Source organism: Saccostrea echinata, unplaced genomic scaffold (genome assembly GCF_033153115.1).
Source record: "Saccostrea echinata isolate AGI-Se365-2 ecotype Australia unplaced genomic scaffold, CSIRO_AGI_Sech_v1 ptg000029l, whole genome shotgun sequence".
Classification (NCBI taxonomy): domain Eukaryota; kingdom Metazoa; phylum Mollusca; class Bivalvia; order Ostreida; family Ostreidae; genus Saccostrea; species Saccostrea echinata.
In genome coordinates this window covers 44,043,455-44,069,550 of record NW_026889778.1, presented here as the reverse complement: position 1 = coordinate 44,069,550, position 26,096 = coordinate 44,043,455, and the positions used below count along the sequence as shown (strand labels likewise).

At 32.3% G+C, this 26,096-nt stretch overlaps 1 protein-coding gene and 1 pseudogene across 1 annotated transcript; both read right to left on the bottom strand.

Moving 5' to 3' along the window:
• Positions 1-5,286: 5,286 nt before the first annotated feature.
• Positions 5,287-25,424, bottom strand: LOC133194859 (uncharacterized). The gene is made up of 13 exons (XM_061330767.1): positions 25,294-25,424; positions 24,877-24,961; positions 20,885-20,985; positions 13,691-13,906; positions 12,044-12,175; positions 10,894-11,049; positions 9,677-9,805; positions 9,398-9,535; positions 7,879-8,007; positions 7,687-7,740; positions 6,833-6,950; positions 6,466-6,604; positions 5,287-5,683 (listed from the first exon to the last, which is right to left on the bottom strand). Exons 1-13 carry the CDS (start codon positions 25,319-25,321, stop codon positions 5,366-5,368), a joined length of 1,743 nt encoding a protein of 580 aa, XP_061186751.1. The 5' UTR covers positions 25,322-25,424; the 3' UTR covers positions 5,287-5,365.
• Positions 18,658-19,463, bottom strand: LOC133194289 (uncharacterized; annotated as a pseudogene).
• Positions 25,425-26,096: the final 672 nt, after the last annotated feature.

Below are 26,096 nucleotides of genomic sequence, written 5' to 3'. Positions count from 1 at the left end.
CCCCCCCCCACTCCCCACCCCTATGTATTCACACTACTATAAACATGTTTGCTTAGCTCGGTTCTCTCTTCCTTATAACTAGGTCTGTTACATTTAAGAGGAGTTACTCAAAATAGAAAGAGATAGCAATTAGCCTCCTTTTTTTCCAGTGTGTTGGCTAGGTCACAGCAAGCAGGTGGTACTGAAATTACTTAAAACCATAAAGAGTTGTCACTACATTGGTAGTAAGTTATTCGTTCATTATTACACGCGACCTGTAAAACCATTTCTTTTTACTGTTTATTTGATTTGTCAACTCGAATTTTCTAGATTCAATATTTCGTAAAATGTGTTACAGTCCCTGAAACGTTCCACTTTCCCATTTTTCCGTTCGCTCACCGTTCGTTCAGCGTGCGTTCACCCTTCGTTCACCGTTCGCTCTCCGTTCACAGTTTTGCGTTCAGCGTTCACCATGCGCCCGCGTTCACCGTTCACAAAGCGTTCACCGTTCGCTCTTCGTTCGTTCATTTTGCGTTCACCTTGCGTTCAGCGTTCACTCATCGTTCAGTCTTCAGTGTCATTCGGAACTCAGAAGTTAAAGGATTTATCTTTTTAAAGTAAGGATTTACAGGTTTTGAATTTAATAAATAACATACCGTGTTTAAAGAATCATTATTTCATGAAAAAAAATTATTTTTATTATTTTAACTTAGCTGTTAGGTTATTTATAAAATTTATCTGGAAAATAAATGTTGTTATAAGTACATGTATGTACCTATGTAGAACGATGCTGAAAAATTAAATTTAAATACAGACAAAATACTCATACTTCAAGCACGGCAATATTTTGTTGTTATGTTAAAGACGACAAATCGTTAATGGATAGATAATAATCGAAGTCAATTAATTTACCAACTGCAGCAAAAATACGAAAATATTTATTTCTATCACATTTTTTTAATACGGAAATACATGTTAGAACTTGTTCTGAGAATGATAAACAGTACTGCGGATATCCAGTTCATTAAATTTCTTTAGAGCGAATTAAATTGACAGTGTGGTATAAAAAATGTTTGTTTCAAATGTAATACATAAAAGAATTTTTTCTACTTTACATATATAAAGTCTTTAATTAGAGAGAGAGAAATGCCTTATTAACATGATTATCATTTATATAACCAAGGTGATTCTCCAGTAATGATATTTTTCTCCGTAACTTTATATGTTTGTCATTCGATATTATTAAGAGCCCCCCCCCCCCTTTCCCCTAAATCGGTTACTTAGTTGATATTTCCAGTATATTTTAATTAACATTTAAAAAGAAGTTATTGTGTTTTGTAGCACAAAAATTTCAGTCTCGAACAAACATGCATCAAAACCAAGTCATTAAACAATAGTAGTTCAAAATATACATGTGCCGGCGGTGATATTTTAAATTGGCATGGAGTATGTTTCAAATTCAAGCAGCTTAATTATTCCAAGTATTTATTCCCAATGTATTTTATTTATTTATTTATTTTTTTAGAAGTGTTGGAATCAGATCTAGAAATGATAAGAAAAAATATTAAAACTTCTTGGAAATACTGACACTTTGCCTTCGGTGTGACGAGACTTTCACACCTGCACAGTGTCGAATGATTTTGATTGACAGGTCAAGCACGTGGACTAACTTGAAGCAGGAAAATAAAAACCGATTATGACTGTAAAACAAATGGATTTGTTGATAAAATAAAGGTTACTTTCATTGCCTGATATATTTAAAAAAAACAAAATTTAGAATGTTTGTTTGATATAGGTACAAACATTTGAGGAAGGGAGGGGGCTAAAACCGAATCTCTCTCTCTCTCTCTCTCTCTCTCTCTCTCTCTCTCTCTCTCATTTGTCTGTTTAATAAAAACTATGACAGCATATTACTTAAATATCAAGTTGTGAAAATTTGATATATAAAAAATAACATGATTGCCTCTTTGTATCATCTTGTCCGACTATAATCACGGCCGGGAAATGTCTACAGATACATGTAGAAGTCTGCTCAATAAATCATCATTAAAAATAAAACTGACACATAAATATATCATTGCATTAAAATCTTAAAATACGAGTGTATTTATGCAATACGTCAACATACCTTTGTAAAATTTATTTCTTTTTTTCTCATTATTTTACACGGAATCGCCTTGTATGGTTGTTACAACCGTTATAATTCATTCTATAAGTCCGTAGTTTTCTCTTCTTTAATCCACATTATTTGTAATGGTTTTATATATCAAATAAGAATAAACATATTTATTTTACAACTAAATTAATTTCATCTGTTATACTACAGCGTTCGGCAACAATTACAATGATTTACAGCGATAAAAATCGTGTTATCAAAAAGTTGAATTTAAACATCGAACATATGTGCAGAAAATATTGTAAGAAACTTAAATTAATAATTTTACTTAATGTGCATGTATCGTCTTTCTTAAGACAATTTTCATTGATTTGTTTATTTATTTATTATTATTTTTAGCACCAGGCATGCGAATACAATAGAATAGTTTCAATGCAATGAAAAGATTAGAGGCATTCCGAATAAATCGTTCATCTTGCGTTCACCGTTCGTTCACTGTTCACCTTGCGCTAGCGTCTGCGCTCCGTTCGTGTTCTGCGTTTGCTCACCGTTCACACATCGTTCACCAAGTTGCGTTCAGCGTTCACACATCGTTCACTCACCGTTCGCTCTGCGTTCGTTCAGCGTTCGTTCAGCGTTCGCTCACCGTTCAAGTGGGAAAGTAGAACGTTTCAGGGACTGTATGGGGTCTTAGATCTGAAAATGTTTTCACTAATAAATATTAATTAATCGTTTGTCTAAGAATGTCAAAGGAAATTTCTGTAACACGTATTGGTATGGGATAATCTAGATTCTATTAATCTTTAACTATAGCCCAACGTTAACAATTTTTATGACCATTTTTATTGCAATGCCTATCGATGTAGGCTTACGACATAACAATTTGTGTTTTGTAAGGTGCTAAAAAATCATTACATAAACGTTCTGGTATTTGCATCCGATGTAATCTGTGTATGTTGAATCTCCTAGTATATTTCGACTCGGCCACTCAGGAAAAACAAAAGACGTACATGTTTTTCGGGTGATCTCCCTTTGATTACATAGTGACCATGGTGACGAGGAGCCGGGAGGTGGAAAAATGAAATATATACATGTAGAGATAACGAACAGAATTCAAGCTCAAAAGTCCATTAAATAATACAAAATAGGAGCAGAGCAAACAGGGACCTCCAAAACATCAGAGATGGGATCAGGTGCCATGGAGGACAGAGCATCCCCTGCAAATTCAAAACACAAACAAATAGGCTGAGGAGAAAGACGATAAAACGTGTAAATTATTTCAAATGTTTCTTTCGGTGCACGATTCTATTTTTTAAAAGATATTGTTATATATATTACATTGTCATATATATTATTATTTCAACAATATATCAAATCACTCCAACTTACTTTGATAAAAGAAAGAAATCTCGATTTTACATTATCTTTACAACGAAATGATATATAACAGTTATGATACTATATACGAATGCGATTTATAACTATTGAAATCTCCTTGTTTCATTCTTTTGTCGGGGACAAAGTAGTTAATCTATATAACATTTTCATTCTCCTTTCTTTTATCATGACCTTTGTGGTTTGAAATTTTACTAACATCCCTGAGTGATCTCTAAAAGTTTCTGTTACTGTTGTGAAGCACGAACAGCATTGTCAATTGTCATTGTGCAATATATTTCTATGGATCAGAAAAGATTATTTCAGAGAAAAAAAGATATATCCTGATGACTATCAGTAACTTATCTCCTATTACAAAACTAAAATAATAATATTATTAATAATTATCATACTCTAAATCAATCATCTAAATCCGTTTTTCATTGCAGTAAATGATAATGTGCCTTTTTTGAAAAATAAATAAATACTATTCAAATTATTTTCATTGATAAATGAATAAACATTTATTTTCCTGATAAACTGTACGTGAGTTAATTATTAATTTTATAAGTTATATGAAAATTATAAAACTTTTTTTTAAAATATTCATCTTAACCATACTTCTTTTCTCCCATTTTTTTTCAGATTTCCTTCGTGTCAGTCACCCCTATCTTCAAATACATGCATATTTGATTAAACTAGACATCTACAACAAATTTTAATGTCAATTGTTTTAGAAGAAAAGAAAAAAGTTCCCTTTGTCAATTAAAAGATCAGACATTTCATTTAGTCTAATGATAAGAAATGGTATCAATATTTTCAGTTAATTTAGCAAACCTGTTTTATCTCATACATACATCACGTCATTTTTCTTAAACTTACAAAATGTAAGTAACTCATGACAATTCCATTTTGGAATTGCTAAAAAAATGGAAATTAAGACGAGAAGATAAAATTGATGTACTAAAGAATGTTTAACATAATAAGCAAAGTCATATTAAATGAGTTATAAAAAAGAAGCAAAGATGTTCCAAAGTTTAAAACCAATGTCAAATGACGAATGTATATGGCAAAATGTCAGAGGAATGTCAGAGGAATGACTCTTGTAACTGAAAATGGAGGGGCTTCCAAAATATCTGCTTTTTCAAGTTCATTTCAGTATATGTTATCTACATAATCATATATAAATAAATAAAGTGTTTTTAGTGTCAATAACTAGTTTAACGTCCTTATTGGGTTTTGATGAGAAATAACAATAACTGGCTTTATTTTAAATAACTACAGGAAACAAAAGTGGCAAATACACCAAATGTATAGACATGCATTTTTCTATTACATCCTTATGTTATATGAATTTGTCATTACTCTAATTATTTTAAATCATGTTTAAAAGTAGAAGTAACTTTAAAAAAAGAAGATAAAATACAATAAATGTAATAGAAAAAGACAAGCATAACGTGTTGTGCAGTATTAAAGACAGTGAGAACGATACATGAATTTTATTTCAAGCGTTTCTCTCAGGACAACAAACCGTTTTTTAATGTTTCGATATCACAATTCCCTTTTCTTAATAAACAATACATTATGCACGATTTAAAGTAGAACATGCAAAATATCGAATAAGACTAACTTAAATGTTTCAATTTTTCATTAAAATAGTATTAATATATTAATAATGTAAAAATGATTGCAATTGCAGATAAAATGTACATCAATTGAACTTACAATCTATAGCAGTTATATCAGTTACTGTTTTAAGTTAACTTTTTTCCCATGCAGGGAAAAAATATCAATTCTGATAAAAGAAAAATATCCTGTTCTACAATGTTTTTACAACGAAATGGTTTATACCTGTTACAATAGTATATAAATATGAGATTGATATTGACGGTGTATTCAGATCACCTGGTTACACTCCTTTTCGAGCACAAAGTAGTTATCTTCATCGTTATTCTCCTTACTTTCATCCTGATCTTTGTGGTTGGAAATTCTAATAGCATCTGATAAAAATCTATCATTTTCTGAGTGATCCCTCGAAAGCTTCACTTCCTGTTGTGCAGCACGGACAGTTTCAGGATTGTCATAATTTCCAGTTTCACCCTCGTCGTTCTTTTCAAAGAGATGATTGTATACACCTACATCTTCTGATGGTTTATTTGCTGTGTCATCTTTTGGATCCGTCCTTGGTTCAATAACGCAATACATACTACATCCCTAGTAAACCAAAACAAAGAAAGAATACTTGAAGTGTAAATATACTCCGTGTTTCATATTACCTGAATCATATTTGGTGTTTACTTTGAGAAAAAAATATATAAAGTTATTAAAGAGGGATAAATATGTAATTAAATAAATAAAACAAGTTAAAAAACCACACATATATATTCACATATATAAACGGTCCGTTTCGCTTTATGCACGGTTCGTTCTGCTTTGTGAACAGTGCATTTCGCATTTTGCACGGTACGTTTCGTTTCTTGCGCGGTACGCTTTGGGTTAACGGTATGCAAATGAAGTTGCCGGAGCCTGTTTACTTCAGTCTATGATTGACTGCTAAACAAAAAAGTCTTCACTTATTGATTTTTTGTTAATCTATTTTTGTTTATTTTAATATAACAACAATGCTGCAAACGTTTTTAACTACCCCCCCCCCTCCTCACCCGTATCCTTAAATTAAAGCAGTCAGTTACATGTAATTTATTTATTTAAAAAAAAATATGTAAGATTAAACTAGTCTATTTATTTTCACTGTTCACTACAGTAAAGTAAATAAATATTTTGTTCGCAGTCACAATGCTGGCCTTTTTGAAATATATAGAACATGTAGATACTCCTATTTTTAAAATCTCCCTTATAATTCATAGAATAATTTAAAGTATTTTGTTGTTCTTTATTTATATATTTTTTTTAATTTCATTTAATACACTTGTCAAACGATTATTTTAATCTTACTAAAAAACAGCAAAAATCGAAAAAAATAAAATAAAATTGTGTACCTTATTAGTGTTGTTGAATTTTGCATTTTCTTTCTTGACATTGTTTAAATGATCATAAGTTTCACGCTTTGAAGCAGACCCAGACTGCATTCTTGGTTCATAAACTTCTTGGCCATCTCCTGATTTCGGACTTTTATTCCTACCAAGATTGTAAGGGAAAAAAAGGATATGCATTTACTTGCTGCATACATGTAAATATCTGAAAAATGACTTACATATAGTTCTGAATAATTATCAAGTCATATAAGTTTTAATTTTTTTTTTATTTTTAATTAATCTACTTTTGCTAAGATATTACTTGACCGGTAAGTAAAGATTAATTTTTGGAATGCATAAAAATAAATGAAAGAAAATATGATAAACACACCTTTCATTTTGACTTGATCGTTTCCTTTGAATAAGAAACATGATGAGTAAACCTATCAGAACACCAATGATTAAGCAAGAGATACCTGCTCCTACTGCTGAGGCAGTTACATTATTATCTAAAAAATATAATGTTAACGATTTATTTAACATGTACATATATATGAGGAATATGTTTTTCAAAGATTTTTTTTTTGATTTTCGAAGAACGAATGAAAGAATAAAATATTACAATTTGTCTTACGATCGAAAAAAAAATTCATATTTGTAACAAGAAAACCGATTTTTTTAAAGAAAATAATTTCATTTCATTTAGTTTTCCAATGATAGCTTAGCGATTGTGAGACATCATGGTTCAGCGACTGTAATATTGAAAACTTATATGTATTTGACAACCAATTTTTGACATTTTGAGTCAGCTCACTTGTCATGTTTGCTTATTCTTTCTCGTTATCTCTATTTTTCGTAAAAGGAATGGGATTTGTCCTTAGAAGTTCCTGTTTTACGTCTTTGAAAGTTTTAGTTTTATTTATAATGTGTAATGAAGTAAAATAAAAATTCCATGCTGAATGTAAAAAAAGTACATATAAATTTTAATGTATATACAAAGGCAATTATTTGACTATAAAACGAAACAAAGACATATAAGAAAACATACTCATTATGCCGTATTCTTTAAAAGAAACTAGTTTCAGAGGAAATACTCTCATAAGACTTTTCGATTAATTAAATCTGTAACAAAATATAGTTATTTTTAGATATAGTATTGAACTTTTCTTATTTGAGGGAAAAAAAACAGAAAAACGAAGTCAGTGAATAAATTCTTTAATTTATAAATTATTAAAAATGAAGTACCTTTGTCTGCCTTATTGGCCATAGATTCCAATTCTTTTGGTTCTTTATCAATTCCTCAAAGCAAAATAGAAAAAACTTTTTTTAAAATTTAAAATATAGAAATAAAACGTTGACAGCGCCATTGAGATTAGTTTATCTATATTTTTACGTAAAATCAAATTACTGAATCATTTATCCATTTAAGCCACTCACTTTTACAATTATTTTCCACTGGGACGAATCCAAAGTCACAAACACATTTCCCTTCATAACAGACAGTTGCGTTGCTGGTTCCCGTACATTGCAAAGATATTCTGCATGGGATTTGAAGCTTCAAACCAGCTATTTATGTACAGTAAATCTTTTAGAGATTATATAGAAAACTATATCTAAGTTTATAATAAGAGTTTTAACACTATGATTTTGTGATATAATGTTGATTTGGTTTTTATAATAAGCTTTTCTTTTTTACTTGAAGAAGTGCATCTAAGATTCAGAATAATGTAATTGTTTCAAAATATTTCCAATTTTTATTGACAAGATCTAGATAAAATTTAAGTTTTATAAATTAATTCTGTTTATTACATTTTCAACAGTGAAATGCTTCGATTTATTTCTTGAATAAAAGTGATATTCTGTCACAGTGTGAAAGGATGTCAAAGTAAGTAAAAAATAATTTCCGACCTCTCTTAAGATAACGGAATCTGAACCGTCTTGATACAGACTGAAAGTGCCAATTTCTTCAAAAATATGTTGCTAAAATCCATGTTACAAATGTACAATGTTTTCAGTCTCATAACTGCTAAAGTATGACCTCTCAGCCACTCAACTATGACATCACAGCTTTTGATGCTGTGTTAAGAAAATACAGAGACAAAGAGAAAATCACAGAAAATGTAATAAACAGAAAATTCAGTGTTTGTGGAAATGGAAAGTATTTCACTCATGAGACAGGATTTTTTTTTATATTTTCACTCGTGCTTAGCACTCGTGAAAATAACAAATATCCTGTCCCAATCATGAAATAAATCCAATATCCAACAACAAATCATTGAATATCCTCTATTTAGTTTATAACATTATTAGAAAAATCTAAAATTGTTTGTCATTTTCTTTGCTTTTATTGGTAGAATTAGGGTATGGTACATGTATGCAGAAAGGTGGCGTGTACTTCATTCAAGGTTGCATGTGTATTTCTAAAAAAAAAAATAGCATGTCTCCAAAGTCAATACAAAAAGACTGACAAATAAATGATACCCGTGCTTGTTCTCGTTTAGGTTAATAATTAATGTTTAAAGTCATAATACTTAACTAGAAGGAGAAGTTAAAAGTATTTTAAATACTTTGCTTTTAAAAATATGTCAGGAATATTTTTAGATAGAGGAATTGCCCAGAATGAAAGTCAACTCAAGCTATATTAATCTTACATCTTGTTGTCAGTTGATTACATCAATATTCATGTGAAAACTTAGTATATATGCATACAACAATTCATTTTTTTATGATCACTGTGTTGTCAACGTACTTTTTTTTTAACTTAACATCTAATATACGTGTATAAGGAGCACATTGAAAATAAACCCTTGGATTTCATGGGTTATCCTTGGTATACGAACATGTTTTATTTTTATTCTCTTTAAAATTGACTGATTTTGCCACAACGCGCTAGCTATAGTTAATTATAAATAATAAGTGATCTAAATAAACTACGTTGATTTTACATCAATATTACCTTTTAAACACACATTTTGAAGCCGAGTGTAGTCTTTCTTACAAGTACATTTGCCGTTTAAGCAGGTAAGCGATTTTTCCGTTCTCTCGCACTGGATTTCCGAGTTACATTTATCATCTATTTGCAGGGCTATGTCATCTAGTGGATACAACATCGATTTTGTATAATGTATAACAGATTGATATGTATATCAAAACAGTATGAAATGATAAAAAATTCCTTCGTTAATCAATTATAAAGCAAAACACTAAAATAAAACAAAACAAAAAAAATATCCACCTCTGATACACTTTTTGTCAATCTCAAGGAATTCATCAGTGCAAGAACAGCGATTCCTCAGACAAACCATTGGATAGTCAGTCTGATAACATTGATCTTCGGAGTCACAGGTATCTCCTAGTTGTTTAACTAAAGAATTAACAATCTAACTATTACTGGACGGAAGATGTTATATAGGTAAAAAAAAAATCATTGACTGTATCGAATTAAAGGTATTCAAAAGTAAATTTGTGAACATAAAAAAAAAGAAAAAAAAATGAAAAGATGATTAATACATCTATAGCTACTTAGCCTCTCAGCCTCTCAAGATCATGACAGAGGAGAGACAGAAAACCAAGTTCGACATGGTCCTGAATATGACGATAGAATAACATGTGGTTGGTAAATTCTTATTCAAGAGCTATTTATGTTTTTAAATAATCATATAACATTATAATATGTACTTAGTAAGAAAAACATGGTAGAACATTTTTCTTATGAAAGATTAATGAAACACCTATGACGCCATTCTCACTATTTATAGTTTTCTGTTATCAATATTGCATTCTTTAAATCAGAAGTGTTGCCTACCGTTTTTTTTTTTTGAGTCCCCCATAATCAGATGTCTTTTTTGATATGATCAAATTATTTATATAAATTCAGGTCATTTCAGATGCCTAAATTTTAAGCTTACTCAGATCCAAAATTTATATCTTTTTCATTCATTCAAAAAGTGACATTTTGGTTTTTATCTACGCACTATGCTTTGTGTATTAGTTACATATGTTTTTACGTAGGTAAGCTAGAATTTCCTGCAATATATTTGATGTACATTTATGAAACTCTATTGTCTAGTTGTAAGTTCAGGTACGTTTTACATATATCACGTTCGGCCGTGCGGCTCTAGGAGTGCCTGGACGTCGAAAAGAATTTCAAACTATTTTTTTTTCTTACAATTTATACAATCATGATAAATTCAGGGCGGGCTTGGGATGGCGTTTACAATCCCATACCCAATGTCCTGACTCTTCAATAATTACCTTGCAAAAAAGTCACGCAATATATACCTTTGTACTATTCTGAAGAATTAGTATGTCGTTATCATGTTCATAATATGAGCATCGTCCCAACCATTCATGGACGAAGATATTATGGACCGTATATTTACATTGAATACATCTTGATTTTAATATGATGACTTTGAAAAGACTCTTCTATACATTGGTTGTGCAACTTACCCTCAATGCAATTGCTTCCACTATACACATAGCCAGAAATGCAGGAACAGGTTCTTGAACAGACACCTCCATAGAAAGAGCACTGAAAATTTTCTTCGCATTCCTGGTCATACTGGAGAATATTCTTTTGTATCATCAAATGCTCGAGGTCTCCATCTAAAGTATAGTTCTCCAAAATATGGACAAAGCATTTTTAAGCAATTTTATAGTCACACTTTGTTTTAAGAAAATGAAAACGATAGATGCAAGGAGGGGGTGCTGATATTAAAGCGTGATTTTGGATGATTATCACACACTTATACACATCCTGATATTGCAAACGACAGGTGATTGAAATAATTTGCTATAAATAAACTGAAGTGGGCTTATATTTCTGAATATCTTTTTAAAGAAATTGTTAAAGAAAGTAAAAAGAAATCGACGAAAAAGTATTTTTTAATGCTTGAAACAAATTCTGCTTTACATTTTTTCTTGTTTTAAACAAAAAAAAAAAAAAAAGAAACAACAACAACAACAACAACAACAAAAAAAAAAAAAAAAAAAAAAAAAAAAAAAAAAAAAAAAAACTGATTACACAATTTCGAATAACTTATTTTTAAAGACTTTAGTTCTACGCAAAACATAAACACAAAGAATTATTTAAGAGCGAGACAATGATACATGTATAAAAAAAATTGCTACATGTTAGGCATGTTATTGTAAAGTAGGAAAAGCCAAGAAAACTTTAGACTTTATTTTTTTTTCATAAGAATACTTTTGAAATTTTTAAGATTTTCGTTTTCTTCTCCATGAAGAGGTGTTTACAAATCACAACTCTGACCTTCTAACAAATAATAAATACGTTTGTTTTGGCTATCATTGATAAACTATATCTCCCAACAAATATTTTAAATATTCTGAAATTGAAAATATAAATGTTTCTCTGCAGGAGTGAAATTTATCTACTTGCGACTTCGATAATAATTCAGGTATCTCAACAACAAAAATATTTTGCTGATGTATAGTATATGTTAGACTCCTAAAATGCTTTGTGCATTTTTGAGGCTGCAAAGGACACAAGGACACACACAATGAACATAAAGTCATGTAGTCCTCTTTCTAATGTTTCTTCAAAGTGTTTATATCTGATCTTAAGAGATTATAAACATACCGCTGATGCATCCTCCATTATATTCTATATACCCAGTCCTACATGAACAGCGACTCTTAAGGCACCTCATATTTGAATGCTTACACTGCATATCTGATATACATCTCTCTCCTAGCTGCAAATTTTCCATTTCTATAACATATTAAATATTTATCTATGATTTTGTGTATTTAAAAAAATTACAATCATTATGGTAAAGACAATAAAAAATCAAACAATCAAGTGTAAAATATATGTCATATTATAAACAGTAATTTATTTGTGCTTCTTTAGTAGTACAAGAGCACTGTCTTCATTCTCAATACGTATATTTTGTGTCCTCCATATATGAAATAATAAATTAGCTTTATGCTAAAAATATTGACAAGAGAAAGAAATAATTTGTTAATGTATAAAACTGAGTAAAATAAACGATAAAAAGAGCATTTAAACAAATCAACAATTCATAGCCTGAGTAAAAAACATTGACATTATTTTTAGTTTTAATTCTTAGTTGTTTTTTTTTTTTTTCAATTGAAAAAGAAAATCTCTGTTTTGTACGAACATAATATTTTATATTAGCGTTCAGCAAATATTTATTCAACTACAGAAGATATCATCAAAATTGCATCTACCCCCTATCGCGCAATATTTAGTTCAAACAATGCATGGTTAATCAAGTCCTACTTATAAGGAGGTATCCCTTTCTACATATAACATGTACTTGTTGAAGAATTTTAAAGTTTTGATACGATTGCAGTTTTTTTAAATGCCTTCAACATACAGTATTTATACTTTGATTATTTGTTTTACGTTCCTTTGAAATCGTTTTACCTATATTGGGACGCCAAAAGTTGCAGGTTGAGGGGTACAGATTTAAACCTGTTTTGATGACCATTGAGCAATGGCCATGCCAGCATCTACTGAGACACTGGACTTTAGTCTGTATGGTCTCACTAGAGAGTCGGCTTGCATGTCCCGCAGTTAGGTCGAACTTGCGACGTAAGGATTAAATCTCCTTTCCTTGCGACTTTATCCGTCACGGAAGCTTAGTCGGTAGAGCGCTCGCTCCGTGATCGAAAGGTCGTGAGTTCGAATCTCGGCCGCGACTGACCTAAATCGATAAAAAAAATAGGCAGCAGCTGTTTCTTCGCCAAGCGCTCGGTACTTTGAAGTGAATGTTGCGGGTCCTTCGGATGAGACCTTAAAAATCGAGGCCCCTTGTCACGACAGGTGTTGGCACGATAAAGATCCCTCACTGCTCCATGGTCGTGAGTGCCAAGGTCTAAAATTAAAGCCCTTCACAGGTATATAGTGACGTCTCTATTTGAGTAAAAATTCTCGAATATCGTTAAACAATATAATCAATCAATCAATCTTTGCAAACAAAACAACTAGTGTGCCATGCGGGCGACTATATGTTCATTATTTTTTTGTAATTGAATATATGACATTTTATTCAAGAACTGATTGTTTTGTTTTACACAAGTCCATGTTATACTGGTACTCCATGTCGTGCGTAATATGCACTGAAATAAAATCAAGCATTAAAACACTACATTAAAAATGTGTGCATTCAGGACAACATATAGTTTCATTTTTGTTAAAATATCTTCAGTTTATACCGTTTTCCTCTCTAAAATTAAGCTGTGCATTTACTATACTTACTATATAGTGTGTAGTTGCACTTTCCTTGAACCCTAATTTGGTTAAAGGATTTGGAACCCGTGCAACAAAATTTGAACTCTTTGAAAACGTCAATCTGATGATCATCCATTGTAGATTGAAACGCTATAGGACATTCGTTTTGTTCAACACACAAAGGCACTTCGATTATTTTCTTGGAGACCGTTACTTCACAAGATATAAGGCATTTTCCCAAATCTTTAAATGATAATATTTGAAAAGTAATTAACCAAAATAAATACATCTACCCAATTATTCTTCGAATTAAAACTTGCAGTACGCTTTTGCATGAAATTTTGAATTCAACTATGAAGCACAAACTCAAGAAAGTTAATTTAAAGGTTAAACAAGACTTACATGAAAGGTGAAGTTTGACTGTAATTTCTTCCACCCAGTTGGGTGCCAAGGGATCAAATGAGATCACACGGTTACCACGAGGTTCATACTCCAGAGCACAAAAAAAATTGGATTCGTATATGTGTGACGAATATGTGGGATTATTCACTTAAACTTATTGAATTAATAGGGTTGGGCATTTGAACCCTCGGGACCTATTTGGATCGAAGAAATTACAGTCAAACTTCACCTTCCACGTAATCTCGTTTAACCTAAAAAATTCTTTTCCCTAATTGGGGCTCTGTACATTTATCAAATAAGACTTTAGAGTTAGAATCCGAATTTGTGAATTTTAAAGTTGTATTTACATGGATGTAAGATTATGAACAGAAAAATTAAAATATTAAATACTTTTACATATCTTTATATAAATATTCCTATACAAGTAAATGCATGTCACGATTGATACAATCAATGACATTATTTTATAATTATCTGTTTATCTTTCTCAATTGTGAGCGATTTATGATAAGTAGGTGCAAATCTGACACCTGGTTGGCTTGACATTAATTTCTCAATTACATTGCAAGGAACTAATTTTCTTAAAACATTGATGCTGATTTCAATGCTTCCTTTCCATGCTGATTTGAATGCTTCCTTTTCTGGATGATTTAATGCTAGTTATCCTTATCCTGATACTACCTTTGCTGTTTTATAATTAGGTCAATGCTACCGAAAGTAGCATCATGCTGCCAGAAGTAGATAATTGAATTTCAGCATTGCAGTTCAAAGCAATAAAAGTGCCATATGGAATCATTTTATCATAATATTTCATTGTATATTCCTTTTAAATTAACCAGTTTCATCTCTGTTTTCAATATTTTACTGAAAAGAAAACCAATTTATTTTCTAATGTTAGTAGGTCAATGCTGATTGTATGTAGGTTAACACTAGTTATACTGGTTTATCCTTTACTTGCTGATGCTGATCCTGGTAATGCTGTTCTTTTTTTTATAAATGCTGATCCTGATGCTAGATGGATGCTGATGCTTATTTATGTAAAAAAAAATTAGTTTCCTGCACTGTAGTTGCGCGAATTCTTTTATCGTCACTTGACACCGATTACGAGTTTCTCAACACTTTTCTTTAATTGAATTAGCTCGATCTTCTGTAAGGTATATAGTTATAAATTCTGATTTTATTACAAATCCAAGAAACTGAATAGATTTTGTAGGACAAAAAACAGACTTTCACAGTTAATTGTTAAACACAGACTGTCTAAACGTTTTGCGGTTTCTTTAACATTTTCTCTGCTTCGATTTCAGTTTTACATATAGGTAGGGAATCATCAATGTAAGCTACATTCACATGTCCTCGTTTTCGCAAAGTAGAAAAAAAAGTTTTAACGTTTTGTAAATATCCGATGGACCGATGGTTAGCCCATTCTTAGGCAGGTAAATTGATACTTTTTCCCCTCCAAATAAATCTTAAATACATGTCTTTTTCGAATACGGTGCAGGAATTGTGTGCATCTTTTAAGTCAATTGATGCGAAAAACAATCATTGGTCATCAGATGAATTGCAGCTTCTAATGTTTCCATTTTAAATGATGATGCTTAACGTATTCGTTCAAATATTCCAGGTTCAAAATAATTCTAATATTCCCGTTCCTTTTGGGTGTAATGAAAATATTTGAAATTAACTCATCGTCATTGATGTCAGAGTTAGGAACAAGTTCCCCTATTTTCTTTTATAACATTTCATGTATTTTTCTGTTAATTACTGTCATATCACCCTCACTGAATTAAATTTGTTTGGGTATCGACTTCTGATGGCAATCAGATTTTGGAACGCAGTTCGCAGTTCGCAATTCAAAAGTGAACTGCATTCCAGAACGCAGTTCGCAATTCAAAATTTAAACATAAGTCATGGGGTCTGAGATTTTGAGGGTAGGGTACTAGTGGTCAGTTACCACTTCTATGAAAAAATGGTGATGGTACCATCTCTAGTTTCCGAGATATAGCCCTGCAATTTTTAGGCCTACTATATAATACTATATGAATAAACATCGGGCTCGGGCACATCGAAGTCCCCTGTCCCCGGGTCTGAGATTTTGAGGGTAGGCTACTAGTGGTCAGTTACCACTTCTATGAAAAAAATGGTGATGGTACCATCTCTAGTTTCCGAGATATAGCCCTGCAGTTTTTAGGCCTACTATATAATACTATATGAATAAACATCGGGCTCGGGGACATAGAAGTCCCCTGTCCCCGGGTCTGAGATTTTGAGGGTAGGCTACTAGTGGTCAGTTACCACTTCTATGAAAAAAATGGTGATGGTACCTTCTGTAGTTTCCGAGATATAGCCCTGCAGTTTTTAGGCCTACTATATAATACTATATGAATAAACATCGGGCTCGGGGACATCGAAGTCCCCTGTCCTGGGGTCTGAAATTTTGAGGGTAGGCTACTAGTGGTCAGTTACCACTTCTATGAAAAAATAGCGATGGTACCATCTCTAGTTTCCGAGATATAGCCCTGCAGTTTTTAGGCCTACTATATACTATATGAATAAACATCGGGCTCGGGGACATCGAAGTCCCCTGTCCCCGGGTCTGAAATTTTGAGGGTAGGCTACTAGTGGTAAGTTACCACTTCTATGAAAAAATGGTGATGGTACCATCTCTAGTTTCCGAGATATAGCCCTGCAGTTTTTAGGCCTACTATATAATACTATATGAATAAACACCGGGCTCGGGCACATCGAAGTCCCCTGTCCCCGGGTCTGAAATTTTGAGGGTAGGCTACTAGTCATTAGTTACCACTTCTGTGAAAAAATGGTGATGGTACCATCTCTAGTTTCCGAGATATAGCCCTGCAGTTTTTAGGCCTACTATATAATACTATATGAATAAACATCGGGCTCGGGCACATCGAGGTCCCCTGTCCCGAGGTCTGAAATTTTGAGGGTAGGGTACTAGGGATCAGTTACCACTTCTGTTAAAATATGGTGATGGTACGATCTCTTGTTTCCGAGATCCTCCCCTCCACTCTTTATGGTTACTATATAATACTAAGTGAATAAACATCGGGCTCGGGGACATCGAAGTCCCCTGTCCTGGGGTCTGAAATCTTGGGTGGGGTACTAGGGGTAGGTTAGCACTTCTGTGAAAATATGGTGATGGTACCATGTAGTATTATATAGTAGGTCTAAAAACTGGAGTTCTATATCTCGGAAACTAGAGATGGTACCATCACCATTTTTTCACAGAAGTGGTAACTGACCACTAGTACCCTACCCTCAAAATTTCAGACCCCGGGACAGGGGACTTCGATGTCCCCGAGCCCGGTGTTTATTCATGTAGTATTATATAGTAGGTCTAAAAACTGGAGTTCTATATCTCGGAAACTAGAGATGGTACCATCACCATTTTTTCACAGAAGTGGTAACTGACCACTAGTACCCTACCCTCAAAATTTCAGACCCCGGGACAGGGGACTTCGATGTCCCCGAGCCCGGTGTTTATTCATGTAGTATTATATAGTAGGTCTAAAAACTGGAGTTCTATATCTCGGAAACTAGAGATGGTACCATCACCATTTTTTCACAGAAGTGGTAACTGACCACTAGTACCCTACCCTCAAAATTTCAGACCCCGGGACAGGGGACTTCGATGTCCCCGAGCCCGGTGTTTATTCATGTAGTATTATATAGTAGGTCTAAAAACTGGAGTTCTATATCTCGGAAACTAGAGACGGTACCATCACCATTTTTTCACAGAAGTAGTAACTGACCACTAGTACCCTACCTCAAAATTTCAGACCCCGGGACAGGGGACTTCGATGTCCCCGAGCCCGGTGTTTATTCATGTAGTATTATATAGTAGGTCTAAAAACTGGAGTTCTATATCTCAGAAACTAGAGACGGTACCATCACCATTTTTTCACAGAAGTGGTAACTGACCACTAGTACCCTACCCTCAAAATTTCAGACCCCGGGACAGGGGACTTCGATGTCCCCGAGCCCGGTGTTTATTCATGTAGTATTATATAGTAGGTCTAAAAACTGGAGTTCTATATCTCGGAAACTAGAGATGGTACCATCACCATTTTTTTCACAGAAGTGGTAACTGGCCACTAGTACCCTACCCTCAAAATTTCAGACCCCATGACTTATGTTTAAATTTTGAATTGCGAACTGCTTTCTGGAATGCAGTTCACTTTTGAATTGCGAATTGCGAACTGCAAACTGCGTTCCAAAATCTGATTGCCACTTCTGATAAGGTATTTTGTCAAATTCAATAGAATAACCTTTCACATTTTCTAAAATTTTTGATAACTTTTTATCAACTTCCAGTTTTCAAAATTATTTGAAATTTTCCCCGCAATAAAATTGATTGATGAATTTTGAAATTCACTCATTTCCTGAAACAAACTGGTCCTGGGTACTTCTTAGACTGTTTGTTGTACGGTTTCTTTTGTAATTCTGAGTCGTTTCTTGCCCTAAAAAGACTAGGCTCTGTAATTTGGATTCTAGGAAAAAGATTTTGCCCCTATTGGTAGGGTTTCCGGTTTTAAAAAATTCAATTTTCCTGTTCATTGTGGCTTGAGATCTTAGATCCGACCTTTGGCAATTTCCTCCTTTTCCCCAACTTCATCCTCAAACAGTTTATCTGTTACCAGGTGTTCTCTGGAAAAAAGTACCCGGAATTCCTCGTTCTTTTCAGACTGAATAATCAGCTCGCATCTCTGTTGGATAGATCACAGTAGAGGTATGTCATTAGTTTCAGTCCGTCTATCGCCAAGACAGTCAAGTCTTTAACCTAGGGAGTGTTCCCCTTTTGTTTTGAATACAACAACATATGTATCTGTTGAAGCTGTGGCACCATGGATTTCGCAACAAGTGTTTTTGTTCTTTAAATATGCATGTCTTGATTGCGGATTTTGCGGCCCAAGTGCACACAAATTTCTTCCTTAATTTTTGGAGTACCTAAGTTCTGCATATTCTTCGACCTGTTGTTTTTTTCACTTACTTTCATTTTTTTCGCATTCAAAGTTTTTCTTACTCCTTCATTAGTGACTTTAGCCAGTTTTTCATGTAAAGGCTCTCCGCAATTTTCGTCGGAACCGAAGCATTCAGCCAACTCGTCTAGGATGGGGTCATTTTCTAAATGTTCCTTCTTGTCCTGGTCATCAGTTAACTAAAAAAAGTCATCTTTTGCCATGTCTTATTTGTCCAAAGAAATGTCACTTGACTTTTTTGCATTAAAGGGCTCAGGCAGATTACTCTCAGTATCTGCTTTGCACTTTTCCCCTCTTTGCTGTAGGGATGGCACTGAGGATAACATGGAGCAATTGTCCATTTCCACACCCCACCTTCTTCTTCTCCCGTAGTCAGAACAAGTGAAGTTGTAATACATACGTTCAATACGCATATAAACTTGTTGCGTTTAAAACGCAAAATTAGCCTTCAAATACGCAAATACAGAGTTCAATACGCTATAATGTCATACGATGACACACTTTTTTAAATGACAGATAACACGAATATTTTAAATGGATCTCCTACTGGAAAAAACACAAACTAAAATCCATGTCACAAATTTTACACGTCTGAATATGAACCACGCGATAACCTCATCATCTCATTTGATATATAGGCTCCAATCGGGGAGAATAATTATATTTTAAAAATAAACTATCTTTTGTGGATTGCTAGATAATTACATCTTTCAAATATCATCTCGATATGTATCTTCAATTACCTACATGCAACATTTTCATATTTTATATTAACAAAACTTGAAATAACAAAATAGCGATGCTTCATTATCAAAATGACTAACATGATCTTATTTTTCATGAAAAGACTTTTGCCTATTTAATGTGTTATACATGTATTTAGATTTTGAATCTTTGAATTTACCTTTCTTTTATCCAAAATAATTTCATCTCAACACAATAGACTATACTGTAAACAAACTTAATGTGAACTACCCTTTAATATGAATAATGGCCCAGTAGAATCTTTTAAGAGTGTAAAGAATAAAGACAACGGTTTGAACAAACATGAAGTTGTTCTACATGAAAACATTAAGTCTTGCTGTTTTTGAGAACAGAAATCCTCTATATTCCATGTAAATCTTTGTCCTCTTATTATGGCAGATCCTATCTCAAGAGAGAGGCCTTTCTTTACAAAAAAACTTAAGACTAAGTCTTGATTTTTTCTATATTTCTATATTTTCAAAGTCATGTTTACTTTTTGTTATTTTTCGATTTTACTTATATAAGATTCCTTCACTGAATGCTTATAATTTTAATTAAAATCACAAGTTTTTTAACGCATTTAGTTTAAAGGGCAAAGTTAATTTATTTTCGACTTATGTAAAATGTGTCCTATATTTGAATTAATTGAATCTGCACTATCCGTGAAAGTTTTCATGTTATAATTACATGTACCTATCATTGCTTATTGGTTCTGAGAATATTTGCTCTTACATACCCCACTATAAAACTGTAGTCCCACCCTTTCTCCGATATTATGATAAATCAAATCTTCCCTACATTAGGATACGTGCATATCGCAACTATTATGATAATTTATGTTAAGTTCCCTTCACTGATCTAAAATCAGGCACTTTAATGAATACATATGCATTAATAAATATACATGGAAATTTAATCCATTAACTTTCCCTTGTTATACACATGTTCAAGGAGAAAAATGAACCCGAAATTGAACATCCAAATCAAAATAAATTGTTGGGAACAAAAATAATTTAAAGAAAATAAAGGCTACATATGAATTCTACGTATTAACTTTATCAGAAAAGAAACCTACCTTCGATCGAATTACGTAAAATAATGTGCGTCTCATTGGCTGCCTGGCATGGTGTTGCTTGAAGATAATGAAGAAGAGCTAGCACGTCCTCAGAGCATAATCTAACAACATATAGATGAATATAACGTATTCCATTGTATAATGAGGATTTTGAAGAATTTAATTAAATTGAAGCATATTTTATCCAAGGGACCAGAAGAAAAAGAAATCATGCATTACTATTAAATACGAAAATAATAGGGATTTAATTCATTCAAGGAAGGGACTGTTAAGGGCATATGTTTTTGGTCTTGTACATTTAATAAGGAAAATCAAAACTCGTTTCTCGTGTCTTTACTAAAATGAATCATTTCAAGCAAAAATTACGTGAAAACGAGGATAAACTCGCACATAAAGTAAAGAAATCACCGAAGAACAAACTAGAAAAACTAAACTAATCTAGTATATAAAAGAAAAATGAATAATTTTTATGCCCCCATAATCGAAGTTTCGGGGGTATATTTTTGCCCTGTCCGTCCGCCTGTCTGTTTGTCCGCAAAAACTTTAACCGTGCCCATAACTTTTGATTGGTTGGAGCTATGGCTTTCATATTTCACATATGTATTCTTTGTGACAGGAATTTACTTTGGGTACTTTTGATCAAATCATGACTCCCATCAGTAAAGAGGGGCCATATCAGGGGATCATAGTTATACAAAGGAATGTAAAGGAAAAATCAATATAAAATTCTTCTTAAGAACAGCAAAGATATTATAAGTTATGTTTGTTCAAATCATCCCCCACCACCCCGAAACCAATTCATTATTAAAACTTTTCAATACTGAACTGATTTCTGCATTTTCCTATCCAAAGTGCTCAGGTGAGCGATGTAGCCTATGGGCCTCTTGTTGGACAAATGCCATTGCCTAGTTGGCCCCAACTGGGTCGAATTTGTTATCCCATATAACGGGACCATTGCGCAGATTACTAGAACGTTTTTATATGTAGTACCATCAAGGTATCCTGAACTACTGTACAGCAGTTTAAAATCGCGGTCGGAAAAGATCGCGATTTGTTCAACTTGCAGCAGATCGCGGTCGTTTGAATTCTTGGAAAGGAAAAGTTATACAAAAAAAAAAAAAAAAAAAAAACATTTTCCACACTGCAAGTATTTTCTTTGCGTATTGTGTCGATTCTGAACCCGATTAAATAGAACGAAACACCGAACTGATCCCGATTAGAAGACAAAATGTAACGCATTCTGATAAATTTTCTTTCTTTCTCGTGTTTTCTTTTTATTAAATATTTTTTGAAATACATATGAGCCTATACTCGAGTGATTTATTCAAGTGATTTCAAGTCGTATCCCATACATTCATGTAAAAAAAAAAGATGTTCGTTCATAGGTATGTTTTGAGTAGAGTAGAGTACAGAGTAGTATTAACTGCAGTATATTTAAGGACATTGGCAAGTCAAGGTTTTCCGGAGAAGAAAGGTTTAATACATGGTTTTTTTTTCACTTATAAAATAGTGATTGAGAGTGATCTCCCGTGTAGAATTCTCTAAGCGGTGGAAACCAATAAAGCGTATGTTACAGAGGTTAACAAAAGCACGTGTACTTCCTTTAACGGGTAGAATCATCTATACAACAAGAAAGAAAAGTAGTAATGGCTTTGTTGTGCATTGTTTTCAAGAACAAAGAGCCAATAAGTCGTCATTTACCACAGTTATTCTCAGTATGCTGGGAAGGGCAAAGATTGACATTTACTGAAAGGTAGGCCGACTGAGAACAGTAATCTTAGGTCTTGTGAAGGAAGCAGTATTTAGTAACTACGAATAAAAAATAAAAATAAAATCATGCATATATTTTTATGACAATGTGTTTCAATCAATTCAGTCAATTACTTGATAAAAACAATCAACCAGTCTCTTGATCAAATTTAGCTGTTAAGGGAAGCAACTCAGAAATAATGATCGGTGCCAGTATATCCGTGTCTTGTTTTTATATAGACATTTTCAGCCAAAATATCTAGAAGTCATAGGAAATGAAGATACAATAATGTATATAATACAAAGACTGTATGAAATAAGTTGGTTATGGATCAATATTATGGTGAAAATTTATGTAGGTCCCTTTTATTAACATTTTACATAGGAAATGCATTAAGAATTGTGAAAACACTGATTTGACAAAATCTAAAAAATCTAAAAAAGAATGTTCGATTGGTAGGTTAAACGATCCAGAATATAGCCTGTTTAGTACATTTAAAACTACTCAAGAGTTCTTGAAAAATTCTATACGATAACCAGGAACCTTGCCAATGTCCTTAAAACTGAATCTAAATAAGTTGTCAGTACCGGTAGTCAAAATGTTGAACTGTTAATGAAATTGAATTAATGTTTTACAGTTGTCTTTACTACGTAAGTGCCTTAATTAAAGATAATAGGACTGAGTGTTACGGACGGGTGAAATCTAACATGTTTTATAGATAATTACATAGCACCTCTACTGGGTGGCAGAATTAAATGTTAGTTATAGATGTTTATTTATCAATTAAGTTTAAAAAAAAAACAACTACGTGTTAGTAATATTTGTACACCCGCATAATTAGGAAGACAGTCTACATCTCCGCTATATCAATTACTGCTTTTATGTTTTCAAGGAAAAACAAATAGAGTTAACGAATCTAATCACAGATATCGGTAATATTTCAATTTATCCTAATCAATTTTTGGAGAATTATTCACTGTATGTTAAATTTGCGGAATTTTTATTTGGGCGAATATAGCGAATATTAACTCCGCGAGTTAATTTCCTGCTGTACAGTACTAGAAGTGAACTTACGGACTGGAATAGAGACCAGGGATAAAGTCCAAGAACAGAATTCAAAGAATTTAGATGTATTCTATGATATCGTTTGGTAAGAGTTTTTTTTTTTAGAATCGTTGTAAAACAAACTAAATAATCATATGTAAATCGTCGTTAAAACATTGAGTAGGTAACATTTGTCAGACTAAGGCAGTTTATTGATTAGAAATCCAGTCCCTAGGGAGAAATACGATATGTGTCAAGGAATCGCTGATCCTTTAATGAAGCTGATCCTTTAGTGGAGCTGGATTATCTCAACATCCAGTTTTGTAAAATACTGGCACAGATGTGCAATGCACGTTTGTTTACAAAACTAAATGCATACTACACACAAACACAGTGGAAGAAAAATAAGAAAAGAATACTTATGAAGACGAAGATATCTGTATAGAGCTTAAATAAGTCGCAGTCAAAACTTTAGATCTTGCAATTTCAGTTGTACCCATAAAGTACGGAAAATTACAAAATATAACTCTCAATGTAGAACAAAAACTTCTCCTCCTTTGCACCAATAGTCCTAAAGCAATTAGATTTCTTAGTTGAATTATCTCTTCTAATATATATTTAAGACTTTCATGACAGTTTGAATGAATTTCATTAGAACAATGATTCAAAATTCTCGTATTACTTTTAAACATTATTACTTTTTCGATCAAAAAATTACACAATAAGTCTTTTATTTTATTGTATAAAAAAAGTTTTACAAAGTTATTAGAAAGTTTAGAAATCCAAGTTCAGCATTATAGGCACCAAAAACACGTTGAAAAATTAAAGACTCACAGTATAAATTACCTTAAAAAAACCTCGGATACAGAGAAAATTTCGTTAATACAAGTATTGGGTAGTTATAGATTTTCCCATTCTTCATATAATATCACAATCTTTTATTGGGAAAACAGCTATTAGGAAGTAATTATTTAGAACTTCCTTACAAATACGTGTATACATGAACACACGTACAAGGAAGATTTTTGTTTATATATATCGTCTCAAAGCAGGAGATGTTGTTAGTGGTGGTAATGGGTACTTAAGTAAGACGGGAATTTTTTGTTGTATTTTGAAAAGGTTTAAGACAGAGGCCTTCGAATTAATACCCCTATTATCATCGATTATCAATATCAAATATATATCTTTTATTCCTCACCTTTCTCGTGCCCCGATTTTGATGTCCTTACGGGTAAAACTGATTTGAAAGAAGCACAAACACGATACAGTGTACATGACAAAGCCTGAAAAGTAAAATAGTTTGATTACAATCTTATGTCAATGATATGTGATTTTTATTTATTTATTTTTGATTTTTTATGTTAAATGTAAATGTAAAATGTATGCATGGTAAATGTATGACATATTTAGATAATTTTTCTTTACTTCAGAGAGCTTTCAAAGCTGTGCATGGTGATAAATTACCTTCTTCATTTTTTTTTTGTTTTGTTTGTTTTTTTTTTAATTTCATATACCTACAAAAGCATTGTAATCATTGTAATGCTGTTATCAAGTATTTGAAGTAATAATTATCTTTCAGCATTACAAATTTCCTTCAAAATGTATAAGGACTTACCAAATCTCAATGTTTTTAAAGTATTCATTTTATTTTGCTGTCTCCCCCCTTTTCCTCATTTAAAAATTTTATTTTTGAGATCTCCTTTTTCGGCCATCAGATGTAAACATCGCATCTTTTAAAATTTACTTTTATCTATAAAAAGATTAAAACATGGTTTAAGTAATACATTATTAGAGTTTGAAATGCAGGCAATAAGATAAAAGGCATTCTAAAGAAAAAATAAGAAATGCGGAAGTAAATTCATATATACTCTTGTTTGCAAAATATTAACGTACCTGACATTATGTGTTTAAATATCTATAGAAAATTAGTTTCCCGGCCAGTATATGTAATTATCAATTTTACGACTTACTAGCTTTTTGCAGTATTGAAGACTTTAAAAATATTTATTTTTGGCAAAACAAATGTGTTTGTACCGCTTTCATATCTATAAAAATAATACAGTTGTATCATAAAGCATAAATTGTTCACATTAAGATAGAATACCTTTTTAAAAATGTTTGTTGAGAACACATTAATACATAATTTCATTTTAAACAGTGAGCTTAAGAATTTTGTTTTACAATTTAACATTTATTTACACCCTTCATGACTATGAGAATACTACTTTCACTATAGCCTTAACATTTCCATACAATTTTTATCTACTCTGAAGCGTAACGATATAGATATTTGGCACTCGTGACATCTTCCTATAACTTATCTTTGTTCTGTTGACATATTAGGAAACTAGTTCACTTACCTGCATCTGCCTTCATTACACCTGAATATGATGTCTTCCTTTCAGCCGTGTAAAATTA